This window comes from Alosa alosa, chromosome 9 (assembly GCF_017589495.1).
Source record: "Alosa alosa isolate M-15738 ecotype Scorff River chromosome 9, AALO_Geno_1.1, whole genome shotgun sequence".
NCBI classification, from domain to species: domain Eukaryota; kingdom Metazoa; phylum Chordata; class Actinopteri; order Clupeiformes; family Clupeidae; genus Alosa; species Alosa alosa.
In genome coordinates this window covers 27040007-27065329 of record NC_063197.1, presented here as the reverse complement: position 1 = coordinate 27065329, position 25323 = coordinate 27040007, and the positions used below count along the sequence as shown (strand labels likewise).

At 44.0% G+C, this 25323-nt stretch overlaps 1 protein-coding gene across 4 annotated transcripts in view; it reads right to left on the bottom strand.

Moving 5' to 3' along the window:
* The window catches only part of dennd1b (DENN/MADD domain containing 1B), a 99390-nt gene that overhangs the window by 32890 nt on the left and 41177 nt on the right, over positions 1-25323 (bottom strand). For 3 of the 4 annotated variants that reach the window (XM_048251708.1, XM_048251710.1, XM_048251711.1), the window contains exons 7-13: positions 23149-23229; positions 21867-21926; positions 19207-19260; positions 18807-18917; positions 10662-10762; positions 8153-8198; positions 6738-6839 (exon numbers count right to left, since the gene is read on the bottom strand). In XM_048251708.1, coding sequence (XP_048107665.1) covers positions 6738-6839; positions 8153-8198; positions 10662-10762; positions 18807-18917; positions 19207-19260; positions 21867-21926; positions 23149-23229 — 555 coding nt within the window. The remainder of the gene's footprint in view (positions 1-6737; positions 6840-8152; positions 8199-10661; positions 10763-18806; positions 18918-19206; positions 19261-21866; positions 21927-23148; positions 23230-25323) is intronic. The other variant, XM_048251709.1, reaches the window with a different exon arrangement.

Genomic DNA, 25323 nt, shown 5'->3' with positions numbered 1-25323 from the left:
ATTGTAACAGTGAGGCAGAGGATATTGGGGGGGGGGGGAGGGAGATGGATAGGAGGAAAGGTGGTTGTGGTGGTGGTGGAGGGGTGGCAGTTGAGTTATGGTATTCATAATCTATGCAGAGAGAGAGAGAGAGCGAGAGAGAGAAAGAAAAGGGGGCCTTTTCCAGTATAGGTCTTTTCCCCATAGCTGTGATCTTTTCAATTTACATCAAGGGAGGATGGCCATGGATTAAAGTGCGTCGCGCGACTCTGTCGGCCCGCGGAGGGCTGCTACACGGAGCCTCATTAGAATCAATCCCCCCCACCCCCAGAAACTCTGCCCACCCCACCCCCGATGGGGTTTGAAGTGCGTCAAAGTAAAGAGCAGGGGTGAGAGGTCGTGTGCAGAAACAGATCTCCATTTAACTGGGCAGCTGGGGATGATAATTAGCAGGTGCGCCGCGGTCTCGCTGGGGGAAAGGAGAGACGCCTGGATGAGCCAGGAGCTGTCCGCCTCGTCCCAGCACCCAATGATCACTGTAAGTGTGTGTGAGTGTGTGTGTGTGTGTTTTAAAAAAGGACTGTTTATAGATACATGAGAGTGCGGTATGATTGGACAACAAGACGTTTCTGTTCGTTTCTGTGTGTGTGGCTGAGTGTGTTGCCAACAACAAGCATGCAGAAAAATGCTGTTCTAATGTACAACCTGTTGATGGCCAACAGGTTAATCTGCTGATTAAGTCATCCAAAATTACACACAGTGGTCATTACTACCATCGATGGAACCCAGTGTTGGAGGTGGCCTCTCAGAGAAGGACTCCATTAAGATGACTGACGACCAAAAGGTTTTAACCTCATAGCAGACAAAGACATCAGCTCATAAAGCGTGCTTAGCAGATATGTCCATTGACTTGATACGACTTGACCTCATATCCTGTGTATAGGGCAATAACCATACAGGCGCTCAATTACCCAATTCTTCAATAACACAGTAAAACAAGACTCTGTTATCAGCATCATCATATTATTGCCACACAAAAACTTTTGTTTGTTTGCGTTCAGAAGTGATGGACATGAGCTGTGGGCTCACTGGGATTCAATTAGCGATTGCAAAAACTAAAAACAGCCTCTGTAAAGCAGCACTGAAACAATTCTCCCTTGTTTTTAAAAATAGTTAAAAAATAACCTTTAAGAATGTCAAATGGCACTAAAAAAAAGTTATGCTGTGACAGAGAGCAAGAGAGGGAGAGAGACAACACGAATAATTAAATATCAACTCCTCCCCACTACCAAACAAACAAATGATTGGGGGAGGGGGGGACATTAGAGCTCAAAGAATTCTGCCTAAATATGACCCTCACCGAGAAAGTCTGAGATGGGCTTTAAGAAGAAAAAAAATGTTTTGTTTAAGGATTCTGTCCAGGGAAAGAAAGCCGTGGGGATGCAATTAAAAGCACTACAAAGAAAAAAAAGAAATAGTTATGAAAATCTTCTGCTCTCTTTTGATGTGTTGCACTCCAAATTGTGCGCATACATTGTGTGCTCATACAAAGAGACCCAGACCAAAAAAAGATAACACTCGCACAGACACACAAGCGCTGAACTTAAAGGATAAATAAGTGAAAGGATTCTAATCGAAAATTTATTTCAGCAATTAAAGTCATTACGAAGTTTAAGTTTTCTTAAGACATATTGACATAATGCATGCTAATGTAATATATTCCATTTTCATTAACTGCTTCTGTGGTTAAAACAATACTCCCCTGACTGTTGTGATTCTAAACCAAGCTCTGCATGTAATGTATAGTGTGACCACTTAAATTTTGTGTGTGTGTGTGTGTGTGTGTGTGTGTGTGTGTGTGTGTGTGTGTGTGTGTGTGTTTTCAGGACAATGAGTTAAATAGGTCAATCCCAAGCAAACATTGCTGAAAAGCCATTCTAAAAATCTGCATCTAAATATGACCGTGTTTAGAAAGAAACATCAATGAAGCCATTGTCTGCATAGTAACCCTGGCATTTAAAATTGTAAATAACTTCATATGTAAATTATCTATCAATTACAAATAATTCAAAACTATTTACAATTTTTGGCATTCATTCACACTAATCACTGTTATGAATACTGTATTTGTGTGGCAAGTTATTTGCAATTCGCCACAGCAATGAACATAGATGATATACAAATGGAAAATTAAAAACTGTAGAGAAATAGTTTTTCAGTACAACTTAATTGCAACAATTATAACCCATTTGATCACTAAGTGCAAAGCAATACAAACAAAAACTAAAATTGAAAAATAAATATATAAATATACTGACCTCATGCAAAGTCACATCATATCAGCACACTTTTGAACACCTGACTAGCACAGGACCAGATCGTTTCGGTATGTCTGCTAAAACGGAGTGTGTACATGTTTATACACATATATATTTCTGTGTGTATTATTCCTATTATATCTATACACACACCAGACTGTGCATGTATGTTCAGGATGGGCCTGTGTGTAATCAATAACTTCCTTTATGCTCTTGGAAAGTAATGTCTGTCATGTTCCAATGGTGTTGCCTCACAGTCTCTCTTTTTTCCCTTTGTGTGTGTGTGTGTGTGATATAGAGAGTGTCAGAAGTCATGCTGAACTTCCAATTAGAACCACAACACTTTTTTTCATTCCTTGCACTGCAGTGATCTCAGAGGACAGAACCAAATTGTAGAGTTTCTCTAATTTCATTTATTCCCTTGCTTTTGGTGGCCTAATACACAAGAAGTGGGTGTGCATACTTTAAACCCAGCCTGCGCTGATTGAGAAGAGTGAATAAAGAAACAAAAACAACAAAAAAAAACACACACACACACACAAGATCAAACGTGGGATGGGTGCAAGCATATACGCTGTGTCTGCGAGGCAACAGACAAAAGAGGAAATAAGGGGGTTCAGCGAGAGGGAGAGAGAGAAAAAAGGCGCCATAGCAGCTAAAGACAAGAAGAGAAGAGAGATCGGAACTGCAAATACAAACAACACACCTTTATCTCTTCCTTTTCGCTTTTTAACTAGTGATAATAAACGACAAAAGGAATATTTCATGAAAAGGAAGAAAAACACACAGACACACGCATACACACAACATAACAACCTTGCGCTTGTAAGGCCGAGTGTAAACAGGATGAAACGGAAATCTAATTCAGACTTAAATTGTTTGTTACCGTCTGTAATGGATTCCCAAGCTCCTATTTTTAGTGGGTTTTAATGACAACAAGGAAAAAAGTATCGTATTTCTTTTTTACCCAGCGAACACCAATTAAGATTGAAAATCAGGGAAAACGTGGGAGAGTTCCACAAGATTTCAGAGCTGAGGAGCAGAGAAAAAAGGAGAAATAATAATAATAACAACTACCTTCATCAAGTGCAAAAACAAACAAACACATCGCACATTTGGCTTTCTTTCTCTGAAACCTTGAAAACTGCAAATGTAATTACTGTATCTGAGCTTCCTGAAGCCTCATGATTAATTAAAAATAAGGGGGTAGAGAAAGAAAACTTAATTAATGGAAAGAAAACTTTACCCCTGAATTTGAAAATAAAAGCTTGATAATGCATCAGTCAAATGATAACACTTGTATCCATACACACACATATCATCAGCTTTGCAGCAGCTCCTCTGCACAAGCCCTGTCCAGGTGTCGACCGACAGCAACAAGAAGCAGAGGCTGCCCTGTGCAGGACATTTGCTGACAGGCTATGAGGAAAAGGCTGCGTCAAAACTGAACGGCGGTGCCACGATGTGCGAGAGGCATTTGATCCGATGTACGACGAGTCGAGAATCTCTCGAGCGCAGTGGAAATTACACTTGCAGCACAGGGAACGTTACTTCTGTGGCTCAGGATAGAGATGCTTTATGCCACTTTAATTAGTGGCATTACTGGGCTACTTGTGGCCATACATAGTACTCAGTCTATTATTGCGGTGTAGCAGACGAAAGAAAAAAATAATAATGGCTCAATCCAGCGCCTGCAAAATTTATTGTGAATTTTCTCAGCCACAAATGTCAAATCTTAACAAACAATTATTCAACCTGGAGATTTATGCCAGCGACATTTCCACCACCATCACAGGAAGAGACACTTCCTTTTGTATGTAACAATATAGATCCTGACCTTGGAAAACGCAACTTATCAGTCTACCGAACCCAGCAATTTCTTACAAACCCCATTGCTATATTTTAAATTTGACGGCACCCCAATCCTCATCTCTATTTGTAAATCCTGGAAACTTTGTGTGTGTGTGTGTGTGTGTGTGTGCATGTGTATTGGGCGGAACTGCTACCGGCGTGGTAGCATTTGTAATAGCCAATAAATCTAAAATATTATGTGTGAAATTGGGAGAAATGGCCATTAAGCGCTGGATAGGGGAGGAACTCGACGAAGGTCCTGTATCCCACCTCGGAAAAAAAGGTTGGGGTAATGCGGCACAAGTGTGACCCCTAACCCCTCTGAAAGCCGGGCCAGTGGTCAGACCATCCCTGTAATGGAGTCCACATGCACAGGGTACGGCTTCCCTAACACGTAATTGGATGAATCTCAGAAGGCTTGGCTTCAATCAATAGAAGACTCTCTTCTGAACAACACAAAGAGAGGAGGAAAAAGGGAACAGAAATGCTTGCGGCTCTGTTTTATTATATTTGGCTTTATGGACGTCGGGAGGAATTGGTGTTTATGTGTGGGTTTTATGTGTTTGTGTGTGTGTGTATATGTGTGTGTGTCAGTGTATGCACACACATTTTCAGTTGTCAAATAACAAGAAAACTCCTGACAATAAGTAGTAATTTTATGATTTTGTCATGTCAAATTACTTACATGTATTTTGTACATTTAATGTACTATGCATGTAACTAAAAACAGAAGTTAACTAATATATGAATACTTCCAGTATTAAAAGCCTAACTTCTAAGTTGGTCCAAAATCAAAACATTTCATAATTTAAGTAATTCGATAAATAGAAATTCACCTTTACATGGTCAATGACAGACGGTAATTTATTAATTTATTCCCTTGATTTGCAAACTCTGACTAATCCCCATCCCATCAACGAGAGAGCACACGGAGCAGAGGGTGTGCAGAGCCGCACACATTAGAGGGAAAACGAAACAGTAAACATAAAGAAACAAATACAGCACACAGCTGACATATTTGCTTCACAATGGCTAATTCAATGTGATATTCAGACTATGTTCTGTCATTAGTTGGTGAGAGACTGTGAGGAGGGATCAAAGAAAACGCGCTGTGACGCCACTTCATTTATCACTTTCCACACAGAGATGCCTGTTCTCTCTAACTGCTTTTGTCATTTTCAAACAAGCGATTTTTAAGGGGACACACACTTACATTTTTATTAAGGAATGTGGTAGTAGTAGAGGCAGTGGCACTGTGTGTGTGTGCTTGTATGTATCTGTTTGTGTGTGCGTGTGTGTGTGTGTGTGTGTGTGTGTGTGTAGGGGGGCTGGTCAGTGTAAAAATGGCTAGATGGGTGAAAGCATCACAGAGAGGTCTGTTGGCTCCTCTACATGGTCAAATAATGCCAGGAATTGAGTAATAAAATCTACACCTTCAGACACACGCACACAGACTATACACATACAGTTATACAAATACACATAAATATAAATCACACACACAAACAGATACATACAAGCACACACACAGTGCCACTACCACTGCCTCTACATCTTCAGACACACAGAATATACACATACAGTTATACAAATACACATAAATATAAATCACACACACACACACACCATTGCCTCTGCATCTCCCAACTCCAATAACGGAATAATGCAAAATAAACACTGGCAGGGAGAAGAGAGAGCAGGAAAGCCACACCAATCTGTCCACAGCGAGAGCCAGGGGGAAGGAGGGAAAAAGGGAGGGGAGGGTGGCTGATGGACAGGCCGGTGACCCTGTGCTGCGGAGGCAGCGACAGCGGCGGCTCTGTTTCCTGTTGAGCCGGCCGCCATGGCGCCCTCGCCATAATTAAAGAGAGGAGGCGCTGGCAGGTGGCGTAAGACATCGCCATTGATAATTGGCCCCCTTCTTTGACCGCACTACCTTCCATCTCTCCCTATCTCACTCTCTCTCTCTCTCTCTCTCTCTCTCACCCTTTCACACACACTAGGTTTAAAAAAATCGTTAAAATAAAAAGGAGGAGTGGGAGCGAGGAGGAGGCCAGAAGGGAAAAGAGGGAGAGATGAAGGAAAAAACATTCCCTGACGCGGCGAAAGATGCCTGGCAAGAATACGTGGCGTTACGGAACTAACTAACTAACTAACTAAATAAATACATAAATAAATAAATACATAAATAAATAAATAACAATCGTCACAGCGGGAGACGGGGGTTTCGGCCCGTGTGACAATCAGAGGAGCCACCGGCGACACGGACTAATGATGGTGAGAAGCCATGGCACGGTTCATTTCGCTCTCTGGCACTTTCTTTTTTCTACATGGCCGCTGTGGATGTGTTTATTAAATTGGCAAGGTCACAGGCTAGAGTGGTATGCAGAGAGATGGTGTGTGCCTGACAGGAGATTTAATGAATGTGTGTGTTTGTGTGTGTGTGTGTGTAAAAATAATACTTGCAGACGTGTATGGGTATAGTATATTATACATGTGCACATAGTGTACTGTGTGGGTGTTTGTGTGTGTGTGTGTGTGTGTGTGTGTGAGGGGTTTGTATGTGTGGACTGGGTGCCGGACACTCACCACATCACTGGGTAGGTTTCGCAGATCATCTGAAGGACTCTCCAGTGTGTTTGTGTCCACGTTTAGGATCACCACATCTTCCAGTGACCGGCTCTTCACTCTCTGTGAGAGAAATAACAAACGACAAACTCTTTGCAATCTACACACTCCCAAAAAAACACAAAACCTGATATTCCCTCTATCGATATTCACCATTGTCTCTAAAGTTTTATAACTTCTGCAATACACAATACCGTATCCCATTGCATTGCTAAGAATGGAGAAATTTTGACAAAGTAAAATTATTAGCCAAGTGACCATACAGTTAAGTCAAGTGACCATACATGCAAACATTTTAAGTTTTAAGTTTTAAGACCTCTTGTAAAGTTTGTAGCTCCTGCACAGAAAGTATTTCAATAATAAAAATTGAAAATTTTCTTTGTGAATGAGCAACAACAAATTATGACAAAAAATATGATATGCAATAATGCTACTTAAAATAAAATGAATGAAAAAATGAAAATAAAGCAAACTTTTCATCCACTTGAAGTGAAAGCATTATGATGTGTTTTGAAGATCTGTTATGATCTGTTTTACACTGAAACATAAGTGCTGGAATTAAGTGCTGCTCTGCCGACGTCCAACTCCTCAAACAGCATTGCCAGTGCAGGTGGGGAGAAGGAATAGCCACATATTTGCTCGTCCGTTTGTTCCTTCATTTCTGGCCTGTCACATCTGACAGTTTTTTCTGCAGAGGTTTGCACATTGATTTAGTCTAATTACCTGCTGCATGGCGAGTGAGTATGTGTGTGTGTTTGTGTGTGTGTGTGTGTGTTTGTGAGTGTGTCTGTGTGTGTGTGTGTGTGTGTGTGTGTGTGTGTGTGTGAGAGGACTGTCACTAATGCGGGAGTGTGATAAATTCCACCGGCACCTCCTACTGTCACCTACATCAAACGCAGGTGCGCATCGCCACTGCCACACCGACGGCAAAATCCTGCACCATGGCTCGCTAATGAAAACACACACACACACTTTTTGTTTTCCTAAGTAGAATAAAAAACAGGCAAATATAAAATATAATAACCTGACAGTTTCTTGTTTTGTGTTTTGGTCCAAGTTTTTGGGTTTGGTGCATATGTGACAGAAACAGACCATTCATTATAATTTTATATTATGCGAATAAAATGGAAAAAATGATCTGATTGCGAGTGAGCAGTGATCTTTGGGGGCATGTCTATTTTAGCATGAGAGACAAAAAAAAAAAAAATATTTCCACATTCTCTCGTCCGTGTATTAATGCTACCCCCACAAATCATCAGCCAACACAACATTTCAACAAACACGTCTTTGAGCTGTGAGTGTGTGTTGGAGCGAGGACGAGTGACGGAGGGGCAGTGAAAAAGCAGCGTGGCCAGGGCCCTCCCAGCACTACTCACCTCTAGGAGACTCAGATGAACACCAATCAAATATGGCATGGGCGCACTGGGGAGTGGGAGTGGGAGTGGGAGAGGGGGAGAGGGGGAGAGAGAGAGAGAGAGAGAGAGAAGAGAGAGACAAACCAGTCATTAGCAAAACACATCATCTAACTAATCCAACTAATTAACATCCATCTTTTTCAAGTGAATTCCATCACTTTCCACCATGTTTGCCCTTACAATATCACTATTGAAAACTGTCAATGAGTGTCAAGAACTCCACTTCTACAGTCTTCTGTACATGTTTTCAATACATGCTTTCTTCATGTTGGCCTACAGAAGGGCTTGGATGGTTTATCTACACAACAACATAAGAGCACATAAGAAATTACAGTAAAGAAAGCCGGGCATATTAACAAATTCACGCATCATTTTCTGCCAAGTCTAGACATGTCAATAGGAGAGGACTGAGTGGCGAGCAGATCTGTTGGCGCTTTGTTTTCCTGGCAGAAGGGGCCGTGAGCGGAGGTTCTTGTTTAGGGGAACAGGCATAAGCATTAGCGGGGCTGCTCTGCGATGGTGGTGATGGCTTCTGGGTAATTAAATTGGAGCGTTTGGTATTCGCCCCTTCTGAGACGGCCTGTCGCTCAAATCAGGTTAGTGCTGGGTAATAATGCTGAGCTCTATACACTGTCCACACACACACAGGCGCATAAGGCAGCATCTGGCCAAGGCTGCTGGTCACAGGCCCATGACCACCCCACTCAGTGGTGCCTTTTTATTTCCCCACACACACACACACACACTCTTCCTAACACACACACACTGTTAAGCACCTACAAAACAGTAGACATAACCACAAACACACACACACACATGATTATGGGCCGTCTAACCTCGTTGTTGTCAACAAGTAATTGTGTTCGTGTTGAACCTGGGGGGGCTAAAATTCAATGAATGAATTCCCTCAAAACACCCACTTGGATGAGCGCAATCAGATTAGTCCCAGGCAGAATTCATCATCATCATCATATTAAGCTGTCAGTGGAGGTGTACTTAGAGAAGTGAATACATCATTGTGTGTGTGGTTTTTACATTTTGGGGGGGAACACTGACACACACATAAATTAACCTCAGTTCCTCAAAAAACATCAAAAATTTCACCTCATATTCCACCATGAAACCTCAATTCATGGAATGATTTGTGGAATTGGAACATGATCTTTGGTGCTATGTGCGCTGATTGTGACACGAGCACAAACACATTGTGCAACATGATCCAGCGTAATAAATATTACAACAAATCAAAAATAGGTAACCAGGTGTTCCAAGCGTATATTTTTCCTCAGCTCTTCCATTACTTTTGTAGGTTTTGAGGCAGCCCTGATGGAAAACCCCAAAGAGTGTTCCAGCCCATTTACTGACAGGGCTCACTTTTCCTCAGCCTGGAGTGGTGGAAACATATAGCTGGCTAATCGGCCCAGCTGTCGAACACAGCCCCGAGCCCTATGCTAAGCCTGTGGTCTCTGCCTGCCTTACAGCTGGGCTGTGCTAACCCGCTAACACCTTCTCACAGGCAATGAGTGCCGCTCCGAGCTAAATGAAAAGCACTGTTCTCTCATCTTTATTTCTAATTTAGAATAACTTTCATTCGAAAAAATAAGTCCGATTTCTGGGGTTTGGTGTTTCTTTTTTTATATATATATATATATATATATATATATATATTCACAGGGGATGCAAAGGCTGGAGTGTAGAATTTGGAGAGAACAAGCTGAGACAATCAAATATTTAGTGGGGTGATTGGGAATATTCATTTGCCATTGCAGGGAAGAAAAAGACTGAGTCCTCCAGGGGAGGCGGCTGGAGTGTGTGGAATAAGAGATTGAGGCTGTCCAAGATATTGCTGGCGATGGAGGAATAAAATGGAGATGTGGTGCAAGCCTTTGTATTGAAATTGTCCATTACACCAAACTCGCAGAGGTATCACAATCAACATTAATTTGATACAGGCATTTTTAAAGAAACAAAGGACATGAAATGTGCCAGGCTGCTGTAACGATGTATTTCACTGAATATTTCTTTGATGTTACTTCATACACATTTTTAAATTTTACTTCACACAACTTTCGCTCGGTTTGGCAAAAATTACATTTGTGCTTTTTAGTAGAATATTTTACAGTAGCACACAGGTACACAATATCCTATTGAAAGAACACATACTTGCATACACACACACATTTGCATTCGCATTGCAACTGCCATGCCAGGCCTGACTGTAGACATAAACTGAGTGAGCGGGTATGGAACAGGGGATAAAGACAAAAGTAGAGGAAGACAAAGAAGGTAAAGAAAGCAACACAGACAGACATAAAAAAGACAAACAAAATGTAAAGGATGAAAGGAGGAGAAGGACAAAGTAAGACATAGAGAGAGAGAGAGAGAGAGAGAGAGAGAGAGAATACAGACACACAGAAGGCCAGGGAGGAGTAAAAGGAAGCATGTTAGAGAAGGAAGCGGTGGGCCTTACCAGCAGTAGTCCAGCAGATGAGGCGGGAGCACAGGGATGTATATGTGTTGCCAGTACATTGGGAACAGCATTGAGGCAGCACCGTGAACACATGCAGTTAACTGAGGGGTGAGAGAACACAAGGGCACCATGATCAAACTCAACTCTGGAGAAAATCACTAATGGAGGAAGGACCCAGGAGAGAGAGGAGGGCTAGGCTCACTCTCTCCTAAAACAGATTCAAATGCTACCTGCTAAAAATTGAACATGTATGTGAACACACGCACTCACACAAACACATACACAAACCTTACACCAGGTTTACAGGGGGAGGGTTTGACATTCATCCTACTAACCACAAAGATGTGTATTCCTACTTATTTTGTTAAAATATATTTTTGGGATGGGGGCTTTGTACAGTGCAGGTACAACAGAGTTACAGCCCTTTATGTTACCTGACAGTCCCCAATTGTAAAAAACACACAGAAAACCTGTCTACATGCACTGAACACAGAGTTGTATTTGATCTGAATAAACACAACCTACAACAACAAACGAATATAATACATCCATTGTTCATACATGTTGGATATCATAAAGGTGTGTTTCATGCAACATACAACTTATCTGGCCACCCACACCCACACACAGAGACACACATACACACTCTACCTGGCAATTGTAATGACCTGCTTTACCCTAGGGCCTGGTTTTTCCTGGCCCCTCTTCCCGGATTAAAATAACATGATTAAATATGGAAAGAGAACAGAGGTCTGTGGCGTCCCACGGGACTTCATTAGGGCAAATTGCCAGAGAATGAAACATGAGTTAGCCAAGAGAGACGGCAGCGCCCCAACGCCAGCCCCCGAGGCCGCTGGGACCGCATCGATGCTCCGCCACCCCCCCCCCCCCCGCAAATGTGCAAACCGCCCGCTCCGCAGTACCAAGGGAACGCCCAATGGACACACAGACACACACACACACACACATACACGCACGCACACACACACACACACACACACACACACACACACACACGTGCGTGCCCCCGACACCGATCCCCCTTGCTCACTGACACACGCAATGTCACAATTGACCGGCGAAAGCGGCCAAGCTTAACGGCCAGGCTTCAGGGGGAGAAAAAAAAGGATGAAAAGAGAGGACAAAAAAGATTCTAGAAGCTTCCTCTTCCATTTGTATCAGCTTGTGCCTTCATGTGAGAAAGGCATGCGGTGTGGTGTTTAAATAGACAGTGAAACACTGCAATTAAACTAAAAAGATCTACAAATTACTGCAGTCAAAAATAATTCAGATTCAAATTTACAGCACAGGTGCATGACATAATAGTTCAATTTCATGTGCGAGTTACACCTTTATAGTTTTGGAGAATATTTTTACAAGGCGACACATCCAATAATATTAATGATGGAGAGAAAAAAGGCACTATATAAACCCTAAAAATATTAGACAAAACATATCCGTCCCTTGTTGCTGATAGTGAAACGAGGTAGGATGGAAATTAAAGCCCTCTGCCCACTCCTCTCCCCAGTCTAAACTGCTTATTAAACGGACGATGAATTAAACAGTACAGGCAGGTCAGTGGTCACAGGTTAGGAGACTGTGATGATGTCAACAGGCTACTGTCTCCCTCCTGACCCTGCTTCCACCAACTTGCTGTCCTATCTACACCCCCCCCACACACACACACCTCTCCACCACCCCTGCCCAGCCAGCCCCCTCACTGCACTAAGGTAATGGCCGAGAGGAGAAAAACATGCCCAATTATTTCAAACTCAGTTTCGAGGAGAGGCCGATTGGATGGTGATTTATAATCCAGTTTAAAGCCTCGCTGTATCTCCGGCTGAGGAGGGGGGCTGTGCAGAAACTCAAGATAAAAACCTTTGAAGAGCCAAACACCAATTTAGAGAGAAAAGAGAAACATGTACACAGTTTTGTGTTGTTGTTTTTTTTTTCAATCTCTTTTCATGGCGTCCAGTTGACTGAGGAGATGGAGGAAGAGTCCGTTCTGAGGTATCCGAGAGGTCAGTTCCAATGAGATAGAGAGGGGTCCTGTGACAAGCTGCATACACTTTTTTCCCCAGTCACACCATAGGAGAGATGGGTGTGTGTATGTGTGTGTGTTTGTGTGTGTGTGTGGGGGGGGCAGCAGGCTTCACTCCCCATCTCCGAAGCTCCATGGGATGTTTGACGGCAAAAGAATAGCCTAATAAAATATTAGCCTGCATGATAAATTATTAATGATGCAAGCCAAATGGTTTACACAGTATAAAAAAGGGGAGAATGGGGGGTTGTGGGGTGAATAAAGAAAGAGACAAAGCAAAGAGCCTGGTTCTGTCTGCGGTCTGCTTAATATTCTATTCAATGGAGTATCACAAACACAGTCCCACAGAACAAATGCAGGATTATGGCTTGTTTAGGTGCCTGTTTTTTTCACTCCTCTTCTCTCTTTCTTCACTTCCATCTTTTTTTCTCTTAGCCCCACTGAGACCCTGAGAGAACACTGGTAATGAGCTCTGCGCGAGACCACACTGTATGTGTGTGAGTGTGTCTACTGGAACAGGTCACACATCAGATTATACAGATATGGACAGCCTCAAAGGGCAGCAGACTGCAGCCCTAGCACAAGGCTTATTCTGAAGAGACACACACACACACACACACACACTCTGGGTGTCCCACATGCATACGCCAGCACATTCACAGTCCTCTTGAAGACTTCAAACTGAAAGGGGCAAATTTTCAGCATTCTGGACATTTCATTTGCACCCAAAACTAGAAAGTGTTGGAACACGGCGGTTTGAAGTCACTATTTCAACATCACTAGGCGTGTGATGAATGTGCCTACAGCATCCTATGGGAGAAGTGCAGCCCTTTTTATTAGGCTCTGCTCTTTGAATGAAACGCCTATAAGTTAGACTCCAGAGTAAGACTTGCTTGATGACAAATGTGACCAGATATGCTATGACTTCTAGCAGTCTTCAAGCAAAAAAAAAAAAATATTCAGTTGGAGTCTTCACAGAATAGCAATCTTCTATATGAAAACATACATGTATTCAAAGACTAGAAGTAAATTACTTGTCTGGGGATTTTGTCCTAAATAGTTAAACAAAAGTAAATATTTGAACATGAGAGCAAGTGTGTGCCCCTGACAAGCGCAACAGTTATTTGACAAGACCAGAAGAGACTGGGTAGTGGAGGAGTCTTTTGTTTTGTGAGAAACATGTGCTATGGTGGTGTGTAACAAAGTCTTTCTGAGGAAACGGTCTTCTCATTATTGTAGCCTTCTTATGTGGAAGTCGTGAGCCTATAGTGTCTCTCTTCTAATGATCATGCCACCTTGCCTCTGAAAGAAGAGATTTCTGAACGACTAGACAAAGTATCAGATACTTAACAGAAAGAAAGATCTCAAACGCAAACTTATTCTTTCTTTCTTTCTCTAACTTTCTTTCTATCGCTTTCTTTCTTCCACTGATCATCCTGGTGTATTTGCTGCATGCAATGTGCACTCTCCTCTCTATTTTAAGTCATACGCTACTCAGTAAATGATGAGTAGAGTACAGTCTGCAGATGTGTGTGAGCTAACAGAGAGGATACCAGTCTGAAAAATGTTGAGGAGTCTCTGTTGCTTAGTCCAAGCTGACGCCGCAGATGTCATAGTAGCGAACTGTACTGTACCTCTCTAGTGTTTTATTCACTTCAGTTCTCGGACCCTACACCTCAGACAGGGCTGACACCTTCAGTGTTCTGGCTGGACAGCCCTGAATGGCAAATGAACTGCCATGAGTAGACCATGAGTGATGGTATGAATGTTTCAATACAGGTGTCAACGTAAAGAGATAGGATTTAATGCTGTTGACAATACCATACATTTTTAACACATGTTAGTGTAGAAAAAACAACTATATGCTGAAAATAAAGGTGCAAAATGCAAAGACCTATAGTATAGAATACTTTTAAAAAATTGTGTTCACTAGAAGTGCAGTAAGGTCTGATTAAGGATAGATTCCTGCATCTAGGTCATTGTTCTCTCTTCTTATATACTGATCAAAATAAATCAATAACCACTGTAAAATACTAATAAAAGTGACTAAAAATACATGATTTTTAAAAGCCAATCAATGTTTATTTCTTAATAGTTCACAAAATCCCTCCCATGCTAGTTAAACTGCTAAATCACAAGCTAGAGCAAGCTAAATCTACACTTGAAAGGCCGAGACAAGGAATCCAAAAAAAAACACAACAGAAAAAACAAAACAAAGGACACTTTTTTTATTCTGAGAGAGAGAGAACGGCACAGACAGGGTCCGCTGTGTACGGCATGTGCGACGGTGGCAGACTGTGTAAACGAGAGCAGCGATTTCTCCTGACACTGGTGACAACGCCGCAGTCCCATGCTGACTCTCCAACACCCCCACCACCCAACACCTCCTCCCCCAAGTCCCCCCCCCCATCTCCTTCCTCTCTTCTCCTGTGCAGCCTTTCTATCCTTCGTGCTTGCTTTTCTTTCTCTACAGGTCCTCAGCTTGTTTTCCCCCCAATTACCGCCACGCACGTTCCCACAGTCTGTTGACAAACGCACAGAGCCACTGCAAGCCAAGACGACCACACAGGTGTGCCACTAACAAGTAGCCTGCACAGAGAACGACTTAAGGTGAAAAAAGGCACTGAGACACAGGGGTGTGTGTGTGTGTGTGTGTGTGTGTGTGTGTGTGTGTGTGTGTGTGTGTGTGTGTGTGTATCTGGGGGTGGGGGGGGGGAGGGTAAGGGGCACAAAACAGAAAGAAAAGGTTATATAGAGAGGACAGAGGACATCATGTATCACCAAATATAACCCTCTCTGTCTCTCTTCAGACACACAAGCAGCACAAGCAGCACAAGCAGCACACACACACACACACACACACACACACACACACGAGATTGAGAGAAAATGATGGCACTGGAGAAGAATGTATAAAAACCCACTGATGAAAGACAAGGAAACAGGAGTAAGATAAGTGAGAAAGTCAACAAAAAACCAAAGCAGCACAGCCAACCTGACAGACAATCAGGATAGAGGGCTGAGAGAGAGAGAGAGGAGAGAGAGAAAAGAGAGAGAGAGAGAGAGAGAGAGAGGGGAAGAAGAGAAAAAAGAGAGAGAAAGGAAGAAGAGAGAAAGAGAGAGATAGAGAGAGAAAAAAAGGAAGAGAAAGAGAGAAAGAGAGAGAAAGAAAAATGAATGGACAAAGAAGAGGGTGAGGGGAAGCGGGAAGACCAAGAGAAAAAGACAAGAAAACAGGTGAGCAAAAACAGCAGAAAGTAAAAAGCAAAAGCGAGTGAAAGAAGAGCAGGAGGAGGAGGAGAGGAGAGGAGAGGTGGTGGAGGAACCAGGAGGGTAAGCACCTAGACTGAGGTCAGCGACGGCAGCAGCAGGAGGAGGAGGAGGAAGAGGAGGAGGAGAGGGAGAAAGAGACTGAGATGGAGGAGAGGCTGGATGCCAGGGTGGCTCGGAGCAGGCAAGCAGGAGAGAGAGAGAAACAGAAAGAGAGAGCGAGCGAGCGAGAGAGCAAGAGAGAGAGCAAAAGTGAAAGTGAGAGAGAGAGAAGCAGAGAGAGGTGGTGGTGGTGGATATGGGCTCTTGTTAGTGTGCTCCCTGACAGCGTGATGAGGAAGAAGGTTGAAGGCTGCTGTCAGGACCCAGAGGGGGGTGGTGTGTGTGTGTGTGTGTGTGTGTGTGTGTGTGTGTGTGTGTGTGTGTGTGTGTGTGTGTGTGTGTGCCTGGCCTGTGTGTGTGTGATTCGACCGGCGGCAGAGGTCTGGCGGCCTGCAGCTCTCCACTGCTCTCCCAGCTGACTAGTTAACGGGGAGCCCTGATGCAGCACAATTATACGGGCATGTGACAGGCCGCCACGCTCCGATGGACCCCCGTCTCGGACAGACAGGACCCGCGCCCGGCCCACCATTGGCACACAGAGCAGGGAAAAAAAGAAAAGGAAGAGGGGGAAGGAAAAAAAAAAAAAAAAGACAAGAGGTACCTCCTAACCTCCGGTCACCAAACAGCAATAAGGCAGCTGATGTGTCCTGTGTTAGATCATGATTTATTCCTTTGCTTTGGCGAGACGAGGGGAGGCGCGCCAACATGTTCGGTGAAGACTGACATGGTAGGTTCACTTGGGGGGGGGGGGGGGTGGACAGGACAGAGCCCCACCTCACCCATCTCCCACCTAAAAAACATATTGAGGGCCTGCCTGCAGCATGCATAATAAATGTACTCCTTTTTCCCCACTCTCCTTGCCATCTCCCTCTCTCACTTTCTTTTTATTCATCTGATCCAGTCCATGGACTGATCCCACCTGGACCCGAGCCAGCTCTAAATCCTCTTACTGACTGTCTGGGAGAAAACAATACCACAAGTCTCTCTCTCTCTCACACACACACACATTAATATTTACATACCTGGGCATGGTACATGGGCTGAGGCACATGTAAGCACAGCCACTGGTTGAGAGTTCCCCGTGAAGGATGGATGGTATTTTGGGGACTGGCAGTGAGATGGAAAGGCCTGAGCCTGAGGTGGAACCCAAACCGGCCCACTTCAGATGAGCCCTTGCGCCGTATTATTAGCGTCCCAAAACCCACACTAATTTGTCTCCGTGCATCAGAGACAGTAAATTACCTCCATCCCTACCCCACCCACCAAAAAAAAAAAAACATGCTTTCCGTATGGAGTCAAGAAATTCACCCTAAAAAAAGACCAGAACAAAGCCCTTCCAGCAGCCAGGGAGTGTAATGATTTACACGCGTCGACCCGCTGGTGCCACTGCACGCACGATATGAGCTGGCCAGCACAGTTTTTTTGTCTCTTCATATCCCTTGCTTTTTTTCTAGAGGAGTGAAATACTCAAAGGATTGGGCAATCACACATCCCCCCCCCACACACACACAACCACCACCTTACCCATCTCATCCCTTCCCGCACCTTCTGGTGCTCAGATACATTGCATGCTTGGAGGCAGCAGCCACGGAGATAGTGGTGTGGTGGATGACGACATCACTCGCTTTGCTCTATCTCTCTCTCTTCCTCCTCCCCCCCCTTCTCTCTGGAGCATCCTGGGTATTCGGAGAGCACGCCCGGCGATAAGCCACCCTTCTCCCACTCGCCTCCACCGGCGCAAAGGAGCCGGACAGAAACTATGCAAGAGAGTTATGGCGCTAATAACAGATAATTTACGGCCGCCTTGGCATCCGCGTGCAGAGTGGCAGCTCATAGTCGATCTGTGGTTACGGTGGTTTGGTTCCCCCCCGCACACACACACACACACACACACACACACACACACACACACACACACACACACACACACACGTCTAGCTAGTCCATGCGCCGGCTACACTTATGCAGATCTTTCACTTCCTGAAATGCCATGATCTCACTGGAGCGTGGCTTGCAGCGGCACAGCTAGGCGTGTTCGTGCTTCGGGAGAGACCTGCACTGGGTGATTTGTGTCTCTGCCTCCCCGACTCAAAGAGCCGAATCTGTTCTTGGGATCAAGCCTATGTGTGCTTCATTACAGACTCCAGACTTAGCTCATATATCTTATGTCATCTCAGTGAGAAAGAGAGAGAGAGAGGGCAACCACAACAGATTTTGCAGAACCTACGAAGGCAAGAGTTTGAGTCTGCGTATATGTGCATAGAGACATACTTCCACTGGTTCTGGGAGAGCATGTGTTTGTATTTACCTACTTTGGTTAAGGAGTCTAGACACACACACACACACACACACACACGTTTCTGAGCATGTGTGTGAGAGCCTGTAGCTGGACAGGCCCTATGGGCTGCTGGGAGATCCAGGGAGCTGTGTGTGTGCGTGTGCGTGTGTGTGTGCTGGGAGATCGAGGGAGCTGTGCGTGTGTGTGTGTGTGTGTGTGCTGGGAGATCCAGGGAGCTGTGTGTGTGTGTGCTGATAGATCCAGGAAGCTGTGTGTGTGTGTGTGTGTGTGTGCTGGGAGATCTAGGAAGCTGTGTGTGTGTGTGTGTGTGTGTGTGTGTGTGTGTGTGTGTGTGTGTGTGTGTGTGTGTGTGGGGAGATCCAGGGAGCTGTGTGTGTGTGTGTGTGTGTGTGAGTGTGTGTGCGTTGGGAGATCCAGGGAGCTGCATACTCACAGTGCTAAGCTTGCTTGAGGTAATGATGATGCGCCGCTCGTGCAGCATGCTGGCGTACAGCTGGAGCATGTTGTTCACGTCCACTGCCACAAAGTACTCCGTCAGGTTCCTCTGCGACCAGACAGCAAGCACCATCATTAGCACACTGATTGATTATACACATAATCACATTCAGCATTACATGTATAAACACTGTTCAACACACTACTTAACATAAACCATGATAAGTCTGTATATGTTCTACAGTTCGTTCCAAGTTCATACATTTCTAATCAGCAATAACTGAAAAAAATCTGACTTGTATTTGATCATTAAAAAATATGACGTGATATTTTATCGTTATGATTTCAAACATTTAGATGACCTTATGTGAGAGGAATACAAAGAAATACATTCTTACACTCTCAGGTATGGTGGGAAGTCCATTAATATCAGGAGCAATGAAGTACGAGTGCTAGAAACGACAACAAGAAACACAGACACAGAGAGAGGTTAGCAAACATTCCACCCTCCATTCACGGAGAATAGGAAGAGGAGAAGGAGAGGAAGAAAGAAAGAGGGGATGAACACAAAGGAATAGATAGACCATCCCTTTGTTCAATGATTTACGACTCATCTTGTTCATTGTTTGATTTGAATGGCTCACAGTTGGGATATGTGAGCGGTTGATAGAGCGCACGTGTGTGTGTGTGTGTGTGTGTGTGTGTGTGTGTGTGTGTGTGCGTGAGCGATGTCATGCATATTGCAGGAGCGGTCGATACAGGCGTGGGGGCCCCGAGAGAGGGCCCTCAGAGGTGAGGCTGAAACGTGGGCATGTAGAACAAGGTCTTTATTAAAGCTTCAGAGGCCGAGCGGATCCGCCACTTTCGCCTTGGCGTCTGAGACCCGAGTGCACCGCGGTTCAAGGACAGGACAAGCCGGGACGAGATGTAGGACATGATTTTAATATGGCGGATCAAAAAGACAGGGGGAGAGGAGGAGGAGGAGGAGGAAGAGGGCAGTTAAGAGGGAAAAGACAGAAACGCTGGAGCGAGGACTCCTCGGCCCGGGTCGAAGACCACATCCCTGGCACGGGCGCACAAGGTCAGACAGCGGCGCTTCAGACTGCAGCTTAATCTGCATGACCTTACGCATGTTTCAATCCGCAGCAGGGCGGACAAGTCGTCACCGCTTCCATCTTCTGTTCCCCAAATCCTTTATAGGCGTTTCCCACTCAAACTCAATCACTGTAAAAGACACCGAGATGACTGTGATGTGGCCCTATGGTATGCGCGTGGAAGGGACTCAGTGTAATGAACATGGAAATTTACGGCACATAAGCGTCTAACCCCTGAGTGCGGCTTCATTGATGGGAACAGGGGCTGTCGGAGGAGAAGAACTACGGGCTAAGAGGGCTAAGAACCAAAGCTGGTGGTGTGTCTGTCTGCACTTACTGAAGACAAACAAGACAGTCAAATTCACACACATACACGGATCACTCAACAGAGCCCTGCAGGCCTCTGACTTGGAGCAAGCCTCTTTGTGTGTGTGTGTGTGTGTGTGGTGGGTGGATGATTGGGAGTTGGGTGTAGGGGTGACTGCAGGAAGGGAGGGAGGGGCAGCTCCAGCAGCAGCAGCAGCAGAAGCAGCATTCCAGCTGGCTCCGTATCTGGCTGCGTGTCTTTGTAGAGATCGCACATTATCATACAGCTCGTTATCAGTGTGCTCTGCTCCACATTGCTCGGCACTCCACCAAAAAAACAAAACAAAGTAAATAAAGAAAGAACACACACAGAACCAGTATATGACTTCACACAGCACATGGACAGCTACACACTCTCACTTACTAACAAAGACATTGAAACGCTACAAAAATACATGTACATTTTATAGGGGGATTGGTTGGACACACAAAAACACAGTTACACACAGATATAGAAGAGACGTACCCAGCCTTACAAACACGCCACCCACCACCATAGATAGTGCATGAGACAGACCAGATGATTGACTTTGCCCTTATCCCATGTCCTCTCTCACTCCCACCCCCCAATGGAAAGCACCACAGAGAGGGGTAAGCCCGCCGCCTGATTGAGAAGCCCAGTGGTGTGACGCAGGAGCAAGGCAATCCTGAGAAAAGCCCCCCCTCCAATTGATGACTTCTATCTCATGTCATTCTCAGCAAGAAGCCGCCCTGAAACCAAGTCACTCTTTCTTTTATCGTTGTGCTAGGACTCTGCTCTAGGCTGCAGTGACTGGATTTTCGTTTTGCCTTTAGGGGGAAAAAAAAACAATGAAACAATTTCACTTTTCCTGTGTTTTTTTTTTTTTTTTTGAAGCTATGATCATATATTCAGCAGTCCTGCCATTATACCATTATTGCATTGCTTGGTTTGCTTTTCTCAGTGACCAGAAACGTATATTTTTAGCCAGCAAGTGAATACACTGTCTGGCAACTGCCAGTGGGTTTCTGGATTAAGCTGTAAGAAAATAATGGGGCTGTCACAACTGACATGTCACTCCTTTAGGACTAAAAATCCCTGCTGCTGTGTCAGACGATGTCACTACTGAGGACAACAGGGTTTGAAAGGCAGGGTGCGCACTTTCTTACAGAGGATAAGCAAAATGGGAAGAAATACAAAAACAAACAATTAAACTATTTCAAGAGCTTGTGTTGGGGTTGCAGAAGCTCACTTTTTCTGTCTTTTAAAGCACTGTTTATCTAACTTTGGGATATGTGGGTTAATAGGAAGAGCATCAAGGAGATTTTTTGAGCACAATTGCCTTTCCCTCTAAAGCCACACCAAAGATGTGTTTTTTTTTTGATATTCAAAAAGAGAATACGACAGTGGAGTGTGCCATTAATCATTTACAAAGTTTGATTGTTTTCCAGAAAAAAAAGAGTAAACACAGACATCACAAACCCAGGATAGTTTTTCTGGTTTGAGTGTTAAAAAAGATAGCAAAGAATTATTTGGCAAAATTGAAAAAAAGATTCTCCCTCATGCAATTTGTGCGACGTTTGTGTGAGTTGTCTTTCTTTCCCACTTTCTCAGTCTTTCCTTGACTCACTTAACTCACCGGTTCTTGGCTTCCCGAAGCGTTCGCTACTTGCCCCGTGGAAATATGCAACCACTCATTCTTACACATTGGAATAAACAGAGACAGACACAGACACAGTTCACAGAGTGGTTGTTGCTTTTCATGTTACCTCAATGAGAAAAAGAATCAACAATAAATCGTATACCACTTCAGTCACATAATGATTATAAATCTAGCTGTTTGTGATTATGATGAGTTGCCAGAAATTATGATGAATGCCGGACAAAAACAAACACAACCAAATAAACTGTAAATTCATTGCTCAATACTCACGAATTACGACAAAATAGTTGGTTCTTTAAAAAAAATTGAATTGAGGAGAGGAAATTTATTTCTTGGAATAATTGATTTAATGCATTTTTTTTTAAAATAATGTTTTTAAGCTCTTAATACACTTTGAAATATTCATTCTTTGCGGTCTTCCCGAATAAAATGGCAATTTAGTTATATGACAATACCAGTGTTACAACTGTTAGTGATATAAAAGGAAATAATGTGCTAATAGAATAATAACCAATAACTGTTCCAGGGTGCGTTCTAGGAGTCGTATGGAAACGTGTTATGTACTGTACAACTGACCTTATGTTGTTAAGTGATCCTGGCCAAATACCTTGGCCAGCACTAATAACCACAATTTAGAGAGCACAACGCATTTGTAATGGTTGTTATGACAAAGAGTTACTCTGAAGTGGGATCACCCTGACAAACACAATGCAACTGGTTTCTTTCAGTTGCAACTGATTCAATGGACCAGAATTTGCCCAGGGTATTCAGCGGCATATTATCTACAGTAGAGATACTGCAATACCTAAATATTCTCCCATACAGTACATGCATCGACAATCCCCCTTATAGATACAGATGTACTGATATTTTAAAATCGTGCCCTTGAGTTGAATTTATTAATGCAACATAAACTGTAGCCACCTACCATGGATGTTCAAAGGTCATTTTAAGGATAATACTATTCAGTAACAATCCTAAAGATAACGTCAAACCCCTAGAAACATGCTCACCAGTCTGCCTTTATTTTTAAACACACTTAATCCAGGAGCCGATAACAGGAGGGGAGAATATGATGAGTTGTGAAAGTGGCCATTAGGGTTAACAGTGTCCAGGGGAGTGTTATCGCTGAGAGACACTGTTAAAGCCACTTCTGTTTCTAAACAAAACGTCAAGTCCGCCTTCCCTCTCTCCACCACAACCACCTCCACAACCTCACTCCCTACCGCATGGGTCAATGCAGTCTTTGGATACCTACCACACTCAGATTGACAGGAGTGTTGGGCTTTGGCACGGGTAGTCTGTGCAGTGATTCTAACATGTCATTCAAGTCATCTTCCTGCATGGAGACAAGTGTAGAAACAAAGCAGCAGTGTCAGTGAAACCAGAATTAAATTTTAATATTACATTTAAAAAAAAAAAAAAAAATTGCACATCAAGAAAAAGATTTGTGAATTTGCAACTCATTTCAAAATGTGTCTACAAAATATGAATAAGCCCAAAGGACGGAGAAAAAAAAAGACCTGAAGAGAGGGAGAAAAACAACACGAGACTGACACACATTTAATGAGCAATCCGGAGGTTAAGAGACTAGGCCGCGGCCGCTGCAGAAGCTTATTATTCTGGGGAGGATTTACGACATACATCGGCTGTTGGTAATTAACCAAAAGGTTTCCCCTGCTCAAAAAAAAAAAAAAAAAAAAATGGAGGCTTTAAGTGGCTGTCGGAGATCCGCTCTGCCACAAAACCAAGGCCTCAGGATTATGTGCTGGAGTTTTACAGGCCTTTCTGTCAGGACGATGATTTACTTTCCCTGGGCGGCACCTTGGACATGCCTAGCGTCCTAGAGTGTTGAGCAGTGATGTCGCAGGGCCATGGGTCAGTAACTCATCTAACAAATCTGTGTTGGTCTGCTGTCCTTGACCTACCTCCCATTTTCTGTTTGTGCCCTCTCTATCCATCTCCCATTTCCAGCGTGTGTGCTTGTTTTGTTTTTATGTTTTTCTGAGATTTCTCGCTTCTGTGCATTAGTTCCAAAGAGAGGTTTGCGCCTTGTCACGGGCAAGCTGGATGCTCACACGCATGGCCAGTGACACAACCCCCGGGAAACACTTCACTTATTCTAACCCCCCCCCCCCACCACCACCACCATCCCTGTCCTCTCATGTCAGTCAGCATCTCCTTCACAAGCCACGGCAGACAGAGAGAAAGAGAGAGAGAAAGAGAGAGAGGGAGAGAGAGAGGCATAAACAAAAACACATCACGTATCCTCTGCCCGCCCTAACAAACACTTTAGCACTTTCCTCCTTTGAGCACGCCATATTTGTGAGGTACATAAATATGGGACAAACACAGAAAAACAGCACTTGTGTCATGGAATTGTTCACTGTGCTTGAACAATTCCAACTTGAGCATTCGCAACTTCACTACAGGCCTGTCTGTAAATGTTATGTTTTTAAGCTCGTAAATAAAAACAATGCCGACAACCCTCAACTGAGGTGCTGCTGATGACTATTGCAGACACTACAGAGCTATAAATAGATGCACTGGCACCCCAGACAAGAGAATGACAATAAGAAGTTGTGTGCTAAGTGGTTCAGCAGTTTGCATGACACAACACCGCTTCCTGTGCCCTCTGACTCCAGTGTGTACTTAGCCTGTGATTTGTTTGCATGAGGGAGGCTTACCCCCCCCCCCACGCCTCCCCTCCTCTGAGCAGCTTTGTTAAGGCATAGCTAGATGTCAGGGCGCGCTGATAGCATCCTCCCAGCCTTTCCCCACATCCCTTCTAAATGCTGGCTCATCAGCCCGTGCTACATCTCACATACTTTCCAACCCTCCAACCCCCCAACTCATGTCTTTGCTGGTACTGCATAGTTTTGCAGAAAAGATGGGGAAGGAGTGGGGGCTGGGGAGTGAAAGGGCTGTGTATTCCCTAGCCATTAGTTTTCCACTAAATCTTCAGGAATGAACTTCCTCTTCAGCTGGTCTGCTTGCCAAACGTTGCCAAAGTTAAGTTTAGCGTTGGCGATTGGGGCCTCCCGCAGAGACGCCTGCTTGGCCTTCACACTCTATTCGGGCTGGGGGCTTAATCAAATAGCATTGCATAGCATTTGCAAGCTTAATGTTCATCCATTACAATTCTCAATATCTGATTTTCTATAATAATATAATCTGTAGCGTAAAAATTCATCAAGTCATCAACCTTACATCTGCCTTAAACTTCTATTTTTTTCCCGCAGTCCAAACTTTTATTCTGTCCAGTGCCTACAGTGAAAGCGTTGTTGAGAGAGTTGTTTCTGGGAGTAGAGCCGGTGGGTGGCAGTGTCATTGGTTTGGCCAAGGGAGAAGTTGGTCTTGTGAAGTGGTGACATCAGAGAGCTAGCTCTGGAGAACCAACATTAGCATGTGGGGGTGTGAATGTGGCAAATGA